This window comes from Mytilus trossulus, chromosome 13 (assembly GCF_036588685.1).
Source record: "Mytilus trossulus isolate FHL-02 chromosome 13, PNRI_Mtr1.1.1.hap1, whole genome shotgun sequence".
Classification (NCBI taxonomy): Eukaryota; Metazoa; Mollusca; class Bivalvia; order Mytilida; family Mytilidae; genus Mytilus; species Mytilus trossulus.
The window spans coordinates 48,223,401-48,236,418 of NC_086385.1; the positions used below are offsets into that span (position 1 = coordinate 48,223,401).

The 13,018-nt window shown below is 30.4% G+C and overlaps 1 protein-coding gene across 2 annotated transcripts in view; it reads right to left on the reverse strand.

Annotated features, from left to right (window-relative positions):
• LOC134694786 (alpha-1,6-mannosylglycoprotein 6-beta-N-acetylglucosaminyltransferase A-like) overlaps positions 1–13,018 on the reverse strand; it is a 64,141-nt gene that overhangs the window by 14,129 nt on the left and 36,994 nt on the right. The window contains exons 10-14 of one of the 2 annotated variants that reach the window (XM_063555837.1): positions 11,115–11,217; positions 8,479–8,613; positions 6,095–6,109; positions 3,750–3,883; positions 2,946–3,070 (exon numbers count right to left, since the gene is read on the reverse strand). In XM_063555837.1, the coding sequence (XP_063411907.1) occupies positions 2,946–3,070; positions 3,750–3,883; positions 6,095–6,109; positions 8,479–8,613; positions 11,115–11,217 (512 nt within the window). The remainder of the gene's footprint in view (positions 1–2,945; positions 3,071–3,749; positions 3,884–6,094; positions 6,110–8,478; positions 8,614–11,114; positions 11,218–13,018) is intronic. The other variant, XM_063555838.1, reaches the window with a different exon arrangement.

Here is a 13,018-nt window from a genome sequence, read left to right on the forward strand (position 1 = left end):
ATTGACTGTGTTGTATGGATTATGCCCTTTGTTAAAAACTGACAGTGAGTTATGATTACTAGTTACATCAAACTAGTTTGAACTCTGGTGGATAGTTGTTACATTTGAAATCATAAAATAGTGGCTGATCCACAGGGGGATTGGACAATCAACAGATCAAGGCATTTGAATGGGGATATATTTATCCTGGTTTGGAACCCTCTTTTAAGAATGGCTGTACATATTACAACAAATGGAAGTTTTTAACGACCTTGACTGGTTATACAGCCCTTGCACGGTTGGAATGGCTGTATTCACATTTTATTTTACATAGGACGTTATGTCCTGCATATGAGAACTGAAAGGGTCTTCTTATTGACTACCTACAATAAAATTCATCACCCCATTAGCTCTCTGGTTCCATCTATGTACTATCAGCCATGCAATACCAGTAATACCTCATTTCTCCATTCCAATTAAATTTAAATATTACAGTTAAACATCATATTCCACATCATCTCAAAACTCGCATATCAACCCGAGTGTAAAGCCAAAGGTCTGATATGGATTCCAAGGATAACAGCTTGACTGTTATTCATAATAATTTTTCGAAACTTAAAAAAATACACTTTCAAACAAAAATTTTATTCTTAATAATAAAAGCATTGAATTCTAAATCCTTTGAATGAAATTTAGACTTTTTACTAAAAGTTGAATCCAAGCCTAGTTTTTTACACACTGATGTAATTCCCATCATATCTAACACTGTTAAGTATCTGATACTATAAAATTAATCATAACATTGAACATTTAATATCTGCAAAAATAAATGTCAATTCAAGATGTAAAATAAATACAGCATGGCTCCTCAATTGCTCGGTCTATATTTATATCTTGTATGAAAACAGGTATCACCAATCTGCAAGACCATTTCTTGGCCTAATTAAAATTGGTATATTGTTCAGAAGTTATCAGATTTATTGGTTTCACTTTCAAACACTATAGATTCCATTAAACTATTTCAGGAATTTTCAGTATAAGCAAAAAATTGAAATTTAAAACATAATAAAAATATAAATATTACTTTGATAGAAGCAAATGATATAACCATGAAATAATATTTCTCAAATAACAAAAATAATATCAACTCAAAATATAAATCAACAGTAATAATATCAATAGCCCTTTAAGTCCTGTTCCGTAGGAATCTTCATTTCATTTATATTCCAAAAACCAGTATTTAAAAATGTTTAAAATTAAAATCAGCATCTATTGAGGTAAAAAAGGATCTATGAACAGAAAATTTCTAATGATAAAAATCCCTTCAATACCATTCTGGATGGTGCTCCCTCAAAAGGAGGAATGTTTTTGTTAATTAAAAAAACAAAATCACTCTGCAACAATTTAAAGCAAGTGTACATCTATAAAAGTAGTGTTGAAATAAAACATTTTTAATACATTTTTCTTATTAACAGCAAAACCCATTTATAAATATGTTCACTAATTTCTTGCATGTGGTCAGTTCATTCACATTACTATAGGAATTTTCAAGAACAATTAGTTTTTAAAAAACTAGCCCTGCCAAATTAGAAATTGGGTTAATCTATAATCATTGCTTTACAGATTTTTCTCTTTCCACCAGTTTTTTTTTTTAGTGTAAACAATATTTTATTTAAAGAAAAATAAACAAATACACAAATAGAACATCAATACACCGATAGGAAAACATGTGACAAGTCACTTAAACAAATTTCTCTCCTTTTCTTTTACATATTAAACTGACCACTGGCAAGAAAATTGGTTGTAAACAATGAAATGGTTTATGCTTCACGACAACTCCCAAACCATGACCTTACCTGAACTAAATCATTGTCCTGGAAGATATGAATGTTAATAGGTCAAAGGTAAATATTTTTGGGGTCAAGGTCATACATACTTATTTGCAACATAGATACCAAGTTAAGGCCATACAAATCTCATTTGTATCATTTTATATTGTTTCAAATTGTCTGAAAACAAACTAACATTCACAATCAAAACATTCATGCTTTACTGTGCATTGATTTATCATCTTATATTTATAGCATGCAATATACTTATAGTTAAAGTGACAAAGACATGTTTTATATAATTAGGAAAAAACTACAATTCAATGTTCATGGGTGCAATATTACATGCTATGTTTAGAGTAATGTGTTATGGCTCATGCTTTGCACATTTATATATCATATGCTGACAGAAAATTTCACAATATGTAAAATAAAAATTTAAAGATATTGTTTCTTATGTTGTTGTCCATGTACCAATTAATACTGTAACAAGTGTAAGAGCATATTTAATTAAAAAAATAAAGTGCGAGATAAAAATAAAGTTGATAAAAGTGCTAAATGTCTTTCTGTATACTGTACATCATGGTGGTGCACCTTAGAAAAGGAGGCTTATACAATGTAAACTGAGCATATCAGAAAAAGGTTCATGCACCCAAAAATAATTTAATGCAAGTGGTAATTTTTAATAACTTCCATAAGTAAAATGTTTATACAGGTGTATTTATAAATAAATTTCTTGAAATTAATATGCAAAGTGTGCCTTAAAAATTTTATACCATAAACAATGTAAATAGAAACTTTACATTCTGAATGCATCCAAGTCATATAAAGTTTGTAACACAAGACTAAAAATGGTGGCCATGGATTCATCAATTTTCGTGGAGTTAAAAATTATGAAATTTTTCATGTGATTCTTTTACCAAAATCTGTGCAGTATGCATGCTTATCGAAAATGGGTACTTCTTTTAACATTTAAATTCATAGTTTTACCCATGAAACTCATAAAATTTTTCAATTTAACCATGAAATCCATGGTATCCCCATGAAAAATCAAGATTCCATACACAAAATAGTACATCCCCAAAAATGTGGTGCCATTCTTGTAAGAATATTCATTGATAATTTTATACCACTCACCTCCCACATATATTCATTTTTCCCATAAACTAATGCTTGGTTTCTCCGTTCAATCTTTACAACATTGGTATCATTTAAATGTTGTTCCACTACAAATCCCATAAAAGAATTATCCGGACTATGAGCTGAAAGTAAATGAAGAACTGACTGGTTAAATATATGTATAGTATAGTCTTAGATACATGATTTTTTTATTAGATGTTACTGTAAACCAACTTATTTTTGTGACTTTTGCGAGTAGAAAAATAAAGCAAAAATAAATCGTCATGAATATGTATAACTTGGATCTTTCCATATCAAACTACATCAAGTAAATTAGAAAATCGTGAAATTAAATAGCTGCAAAGTGGATTACAAAAGGTCAAGCGTGAAATGAAGTATCCGCGAAAATAAACTGGTTTACATTATTGGCTTTGAACTAGCTGTCAGTAACTGTGAGTACTCTCAGGTCAGTACTTAAAAGTGTCTTTTTTCTTGTTAGCATGTATAGATATACTGCCACTTCCTTTTTCCAACTAATTTTTATAGTCTGTTCATATGTTGAATTTCTACACCCCTCTCTTGGGTTAGGGGAGGGTTGGGATCCAGCTAACATGTTTGCAATCACAGTCTGTATGTATGTACCTGTCCCAAGTTAGGAGACTGTAGTTTAGTGGTTGTTTTTTGTTGCTATATATCATATTTGTATGTCATTCATTCTTTTTTAAATTAATCAGACCTTTAGAGTTTTACTCTGGGACACATAGGTAAGAATTTTATTCATTATCAATATTTTTTATATGTTTTCCTCTAAAAAAGACTTACGAAACATAGTAAAAAATTGCTGAGGCTGTAGATCTTGTCCTCCCCATGTTGTAAGAATCTTATGTGCCTTGGCCCATGACCTCAAGTTATATGCTGGCTCTGTTCCAAAAGAGTCCACTATTCTTAGTAAACAACTGAAAAAGAAATAAAGACAATGTTAACTTAAAAATAGTCTTAAAATATCAAATTAAAATTGGTTTTCTGGTACTAGTTTAATGCCAAGAGTACTGTAAATATTATGTTATAACAAAGCTTTTAATACTCTGAATGTTGATTTTTCAATATATATATCCATGTCCAGTATATTATAACATGCATAATGAATGAATATAATTAAAAGTGTTAATCATTGTACAATGAAATGTTTTTTAATGTTCACAAATTACTGAATTAACAATACTTAATTATCATGTTTAGGTAATAATTTGAAGACCAGCCCTATTTAAGGGTCATCTTAATTTCAACTGGTTGAGATTGAACTGAAACAAATTTGGATGATTTGTTTCAGAAACTTGAGGACTTTTCAAATTTTCATATTTAATACTGTTAATTATTGTTAATTATTCAAGAATGTTTTAATCTTACAAACAAAATACTAGTTTTTGAAATGGTTACTTGGTGTGCTTAGATTTGTTCTGTTTCTTCCTCTGATGACACAGATACAATTTTATAGCAAGTCAGTGAAACATATTTTTATCTAATGTTTAAGCTTGGAGGTTATAAAATAAAATCTAAATGGTTCCAACATCATCCTTCTTTTTACTGTTGATAGAATATGTGAAAAGGAAAAGTAACTCTTGTTCAATTTGATGCACAAAGACTTTTAAAATATTTTAGGAAATAAATACATGTGCAAAATGTCTTTTATACAAAAAACTATAAAAACAACATATTCGTCATATTCTTTTAAAATTCAAACAATGAAAAAAAAATATCATTAAAAAATAACAAGAAAAGGAGGGGAAAAATACCAAGTTACTAAACCACTCCATACAAGACTGAAGATTTGAGTTAATTCAATGGTACATAGTATACTGGTAGTTATTAGTCTTCACTTATCCAGAGAATCACCAGAAAAATGGCTTATATTCCAAAGAAATTAGATGTGTAGGGGTTAACTGATATACATCATTACTTTATTTAGAGATAAACTCATCATAGATACCAGGACTAAATTTAGTATGTACGCCAGACGCATGTTTCGTCTACAAAAGACTCATCAGTGACGCTTGAATCCAAAACAATTAATCCAAAAAAGAGAATGACCAGAAAGATGTATTGCAATTCAATATGTGTAGGGACACCATTACATTGACAGTCTCTTGCCTAATTCCAAGGGCCATAACTCCTAATAAAATATTGGTATGATCTTATGATGACAAAAGGACAGACATTCTTTCTTTTTTTGCAAATTGAATCTTTAGGGCAGATTTTTTTTAATTCATTGTTTTTATTAAATTTATTTACTTTTTATAAACTCTGGACACATATTGAAAAATCAAGAGCTCATAATTCTTCAAAAACAGATAAGAGTCTATACAACACTTTTCTGTTTTTAAAGAATTATTATTCCCTTTGTAAACTTGTGGTAACAGCAATTTTATTAAAAAGCGTTTGCCTATAAAAGTATTATATCCATCAAAATCTTAGGTGCTCTGCATACATAAGCATACTCATTATTAGCATAGCCATTCTACTGACTTCAAATTACTACATTCTGCACATGCATTTTAGCAAAGCAACTTATATCATGAATTACAGCTAGCTCTAACATAGGGACATATAATGGAATAAATAATGTCCCAGACATTGGTTTTGCAGTTTTATTTTTTAATCCGTCTGATCCCATCGTATCATAAAGAACCAAAAAACTGGTCCAACACATGCTTATTGATGACAAGCCAAGGTATTGTAATATTCCTTGAACAACTGCAACATTGAGGTAGGCATGTATGAGAGTTACCTCCCCTTATACAATAGAAGAAACTCAGTCTATGGAGAAATGTATCTACTTAGAAAGATTAATTGATCGAATCCATAAGTGCAACAGAGATCATGTGCATACATTTATAAATTGACTGCAAGATTGATTTACAACAAATGACCTTCATGATTGTAAAGAAATACTAATTTTCTGACCAGACTTGAAATGCTAATATTTGAGGTATCAAGAATACTAAGAACATAAATATAAAAGGCATATACACATTTAAAAGTCATAAAGAAACCACAGCCAGACTCAGGTTGCTATAGAAACAGAAGTTTACATTTAGATCAGCAAGAAATATCATGTGACCAGCCATGCACATGATGAAGACCATGTGACTAGTCAAGTGACCTCTTACCTGTTCTGTATCTTACTACAAATGGAATTTTAATTGTTTTACACAGCTTACAATATAACGAAAAGTTTTTTACACTTTTTTTGTTTATTTGTTGCCACTGATTTTTTGATAAGGAAAACAGAAGAATTCATCGATTGACAAAAATGGGCATGCTCATGAAAAGTTGTTGTACATACAGGGGTTGAAATTAGCACTAGTCCGGTAGTCTTGGAGTGGTAAAATTTGCTTCGGACCAGTAGAAATTTATCGATAAAAATCTCCGTTTGTTTACAATACAATCTACCTGTGAAATCAATTACACGGTACTGGGGGGTATTACAATTGACCAAGTTAATTAATATCTTGGGTGAGTGTCCTTCACAACAATATAAATGTGGAAATTTTTGGAAGGAGTTAAAACGCCAGACAAAAAATTAAGATAATTTAATCCTGTCCCTTCCTGCTCATTCTGCTGATGCAGAAAGGGGTTTTTCTGAGATGAAACTTGTAAAGAATGATTGGCGATCAAAATTGCGTCCAACTGTTTTATCAGATCTTTTATTCATTATGTTTTACACTGAATATATAGCATCATTTGATCAAGTCCCGGCTATTGAAATGTGGAATATTTCTGGACAGCGCTCCAGACGATCTAGTCAGGCACCCTATGGTCGTGAGGATTGCGATGACGTGGAAGACAATGTTGATATTTTTTCTGTCCTTGATCCTGATTTTGATAAAGAAAATCATTGAGATTACCAAATCCTTTATCAAAATCAGAATAAAGACTATTCCTTTGTTACTGTCTAACTTATGGAAACAAAAGCATCAAAATTAAACATATGTCATTTATATTAGTGTTTGTCAAATTAATGTCATTTTTGCAGGACCAGTATATTTGGAGCCAGACCAGTAGAGTTTTAAGTCCACTGGTCTGGCTGGCCAGTACACAAAAAAGCTTAAATTCGACCCCTGTGTACATATGTTATCAGATCATAGGATCATTGTTGTACATCTTAAGGTAACCTTGTAAGTGGAAGCCTTCTAAAATAAACCTGGCATTAAGAGGGCCTGGTCTTGATTGAACCCTATGTTAAAGTGTGAACAGAAACCTATTTTCATGTTAAACTGAACTCTAAACAGAAAGTATTGTATAGGACCTCCTTACTGGTAACATAACCCTACTTAAACTTAACCCTGTGTACCCTTTATGATGGACAAAACAACAAATTCCAGATCCTAAGCTCAATACTCACCCATTCTCCCTCATAAATTTTCTGTTTGAATATCATTATTTACACTTATATATACTGACAATTTTGTTTTATGAAAAAAGTTTACAAAAAGACTTGATTGTATTTTGTTGAGTTTACATAGCTCAATCTAATTTCATCTGTGTGTTTTGATGACAGTTGTTAGTTTTCAAGGCAGTACAATTATGAATAAACAATTACATATAACTGTGAACTCAGAAGGTTTTTTTATGGGATTTTTTTGTTGCAAAAATTGCAATTGGGTACTTTTCCATAAATTCAAACTAGCAATATAAATTTTGCTATAATTTATCTGCAGCATCTGAAGTCGCTAATTAATTTCATAATTTTGTCCATTATTCATTCAATAATAAATGCATGCCGAAAAATTTAATAATCAACATTACTTAAACATCTATAGTATATATATAAAAAATTCAACAATTATATTATTTTATTTATCATTTTTGATTACCTTAACCATTTTACTTTCCACAATAAAAACCTTTTGACACAACTTTATAAAACGAATTATCATTATCAAAATAATAAGATGTTGAATGATTGCGAAAGAGAAAACTATCCACCAGATATGTTGTTGATGTAAGCAATTATAGGCCAACTTTCATCCTTTAACAATGAGTAAAACCCATACTGTATAGTCAGCTATAAAAAGCCCCAACATTGACTACTATTTGCTATTTTCATGCATAAGCTAAAAATAAATCTTATTAGGCCATATAGAAGAGGTCAGACTGGTTTTTCCATCATCTACCCTTATCCAACATAACACTTTTCTGCTAATTAATTATCTGAAAAAGGGATTTTTTTTATTTTGGGAGTTTAAATTGCCCTTTTTTTAATATTACAAACTAAGAAGCAAAAAAGATCACAAATACTTTTGACACTTTGGGAATCATTGGAAATGACAAGTGCTAGCAAACTCATTGATGAAAAGAGCTGATGGTATAAAAAAAAATCTAAATAATCTGTATTGCTAGCAATGACCAATTTAATACAGCGAAGTTTAAATGCAAAAATAAATAACATTATACATGAAGTGATAAATAAACAAAATATAAACCCCGTAAAATAACAACATGAAGATAGATTATCTCCTGAGGCAATTACGCCTTGAAAAAAACTTCTTACCTAAATTTACCATAGCCACCTTTGACATGCTTTTTAAACTGTCGCAGACCAACTATGTCAGTATATATAATATCAACAGGTAACTCTTTTCTACTCTGGCAAGGAGAATTGGCAGCTGGGAGTTTGTTTAAAATCCTGAAAACACAAAAAAGAAAATATATTACTTATTCTTTATTTGATATAGGGATACAGGGCAGTTAACCCCACCACATTTTTGCACCTGTCCAACATCAGGAAACTTTTGTCTTCATTAGTCTTGTTGATTTTTTTATTTGGTTCATTTGTATATTTGGGAGTTCAGTGTGGCGTCCAGTATACATTATTGTTGAGAGCTAGGTCAGCTGAAGCCCACCTCTAGGTGCAGGATTTGTTTTGCTGCGTTGAAGACCAGTGGGGTAGCCCTATATTATGAATCACTTACTGAAAAACATGCCCAAATGAAGACTGAAGTCATGACTTTGTGTAATATAATAAAGAATAAGGTTGTTTTTACTCCCATAAGGGAATGTTGGGAAATTTACTTCAGGGATGACAAGCAAGGAGGTTAAATTTTGTTGTATAAAATATTGGGAGTCTCAATCCCCAATTCATGAAGAAGCAATGTTAAGCAATAAATGGTTATGTCAATAATAAAGTAATGGACATGATCTGAATATTTTTAATACTGGACTTTTTTTCAATGATTTTATATTATTACAAAATTTGCAAAAAATTTAGGCAACTAAAAAATATGAACTCTCATTCAGTCCAATATTCAACAAATGCACATTCTAATTTACAATATTGTAGATTCATTATTATTGGTGGGATTTCAATTTTGTAGATTTCATGGGAACAGATGATCAATTTTATTTGGAGTAACAACAAAATAAAATATACAGGGACATGCAATTTTCTTCAACTGAAAAATATTAGTACCCACGAATATATCATTCGACGAAAAATAGACGAATGCACAAAAACCAATTTTCTATTGAAACTTTTAATTTCATGATGATATTAAATGTATAAGTATGATTCATTCAATGTTGGCATGTACATTGACCAGGAAATAAATTTTAAAATATTTGGTCTAGATACATGCATGTGGTTTTAGCTGTTCCTGCTGTTTTTTTAGAAGCTCCAAAATAGCTCACCTGCAAAAATTTGAAATGGATTATGGAGGAGCTATCTATAGAATCATTTCTGTTTGAAGGAACCAGTCATGTTGGATGACTTAATTGGTTACACAACTTCAAACAAAAGCTTTCACTGGAGGAAGTTATTTTTTTCAAAATTAGCATCAATAAATTCTACTTTTTTTTCTGTAATACATGTAATATTGCATCTAGTATTAATCTAAGAATTTAATAGTACCTGTCCAATGTACATGTTGAAATTAAATATCTATATGCAATATGATGAATATAAAAGTATCCCTCTTTCGAGCAAGTCCCTCTTTTTAACAAATCCCTCTTTTGAACTTACCTTTACATAAATGAGCTATGTAGTAAAATCATATAGTTACTAAAAAGATTCATTCTGACAAAAACTTTCACTTTTGTTTTTTATGAAAGCAGTTGTAGACTTTGCTTTAACAAAATGACAGAGTAAGGTTTTTCAAAGCAGTAAACAGACTTAAAGGATTTTATGGTAATGAAGGCAATTTTTTAACAATTTACCTATATTTGCTAAAGGATGTTATGGTAATGTGGGCAATCATTTACATATTGAAATTGTAAGATATCTGCTTATCAGCCATGAGTCACAATATGAAGCTTTTTTTAAGGGTGGCCTTAGGCATGTTAGAAGAAAAATATTGTTGTCCTCTCCTCATATAAAAGTCACTATGCTATGAGTAGGGATATATAAAGTGCATGTGTACCTATACTTTTCATTCATTACTTTTCTATAAAACAAGTTGTTGGACAAGCTCAAATATCCAAATATATCAAAACCAGCAACTGACTGAAAAGAATGACTTCAGTTTTATATATTTTCATCTTTGTCCTAATTGAATCGTAATAATTTATGCAAACTGTAGATTTTCAATTTCATATGGCCTAGGTTGATATTGGTTTATTTTATCCCTAGCTTTATAGATGCTGTTTTCTACAAACTATCAAAAATAAATAAACCCCTACCTGGAAAAAAACTAAGTGTGTTGAAATAATAAAAATATTATACAGTGATATTATTACATAATAAATCATTTAAATGTAAAAAAGTATTTTCTGATACAGTGTGTTCAATGATTGGTTATGAGATACAAGCTTTTCCCCAATAATCTCTGAAATGCATTTGATGAAAATGACAAAAGATTTTAAAGAGGGTGGTGTGTATGCTTTTTAAACTAATAAACAAAATTCTAAGTTACAATTAACGCTTCATCAACCCTCTTGAAGAAGTAAGCAACTATATATTTTGGGTAAAAAGTGTGGATTATACACAACCAATTATGATACCTACATCATGTACATGAAATAGTGAAATTGAAATGTTAAACAATTAATCTGGTAAAACTAGTTTCCCTAAAACCCATTAAAAATTCTAGAATATTCCACAAAGCTTACACTAACTGTTAGGCAATTATTAAATGATGTGCTGACGAGATATTATCATTTTATTTCTTCATCATTACAATTCTTCTATCTTACCCTGCTAATTGTTCTGCTTCACTGGTTATCGTTAATTGATGCCCCAATAAAAACAATGTCGCTACGAGATCACTCCACTGTACAAGTTCTCCTAAAGGTCCACCTACAAATTAACATTAAAAATAAGAAAACTACCTCATTGAGATGGGATTTTATTTCTTTGATGCATATATGAAGTGCCCTGTACTTGTACATCCCTTCATTAATGTTATTGTACTATGGAATATTTGTTTATTCTTGTCTTTGGTTTTTGCTAATATGCTTGGTCTTTATGCCATTTTGTGCTTCTTTTTTACATTTTTTTTTACTGATTAAGATTATAACACATTTGTTGACTGTTGTACCCCTATTTTGACATTTTTACCTATTATGTCTGTTTGTTTTGTTCACACATTAATGTCAATATAATTATGGAATTTGATGCCACTATCATACAAGTGAGAGGTTTAGCTAGCTTTAACCAGATGCTCCGCAGGGCGTAGCTTTATACGACCGCAGAGGTTGAACCCTGAACGGTTGGGGCAAGTATGGACACAACATTCAAGCTGGATTCAGCTCTAAATTTGGATTGTGATTAAATAGTTGACACAGCATAGGTTTCTGACACAGAATGAATGTGTTCTAATGAAATTAAAATTTTTGTTTTCTCTTAGAGCAATTCACTATGCTGTTGAATATTATTCCTCTCAAAAAAATGTTTGAAGAAATTTCCTTTTTATTTATGAAATTTCAAATGAGAAAATTGAACCCAATTTTTTTAATCACATCCCCCTTTCCCTTATTCCAAAACTAATCTCAATTAAAATTTCTAATGGAGTTTGCAACAATTACTACTCATTTAAATACATCATAAAATATTAAGATGTAAAAAAAACTGCTTGTTATCACTGAATGGTAAAGATTATTTTAATTTATCAGTTGGTAGTAAAAAGTGAATATACATTGTATATTGTATATATAACAAAGATTTAAGTTGATTCTGGACAAAGAAAGATAACTCCAAATAAAAAAAATTCTTACAATTAGATATTTCTTGCTTACTATTCTGGACAAAGAAAGATAACTCTAATTAAAAACAAAATTGCTATTTCACAATATTTTGCAATAAGATATTTCTTGCCATTGCGCAATACTGTGCAATTGAAAAGACCTGCTATTGCACAAAACTTAATATAATAATTTCAGATCCTGATTTGGACCAACTTGAAAACTGGGCCCAGAATCAAAAATCTAAGTACATGATTGGATTCAGCATATCAAAGAACCCCAAGATTTCATTTTTTGTTAAAATCAAACTAAGTTTAATTTTGGACCCTTTGGACTTTAATGTAGACCAATTTGAAAACAAGACCAACTAGAGGCTCCAAAGAGCCTGTGTCGCTCACCTTGGTCTATGTGAATATTAAACAAAGGAAGCAGATGGATTCATGACAAAATTGTGTTTTGGTGATGGTGATGTGTTTGTAAATCTTACTTTACTAAACAGTCTTGCTGCTAACATTTATCTCTATCTATAATGAACTTGGCCCAGTAGTTTCAGTGGAAAATGTTAATAAAAATTTACAAATTTTATGAAAATTGTTAAAAATTGACTATTTTAAGGACAATAACTCCTTAGGGGGTCAATTGACCATTTCGGTCATGTTGACTTAATTGTAAATCTTACTTTGCTGAACATAATTGCTGTTTACATTTTATCTCTTTCTATAATAATATTCAAGATAATAACCAAAAACAGCAAAATTTCCTTAAAATTACCTTAAAAGAGGCAGCAACCCAACAATGGGTTGTCAGATTTATCTGATAATTATAGGGCAGATAGATCTTCATCTGTTAAACAATTTTACCCCACGTCCGATTTGCTCTAAATGCTTTGGTTTTTGAGTTATAAGCCAAAAACTGCA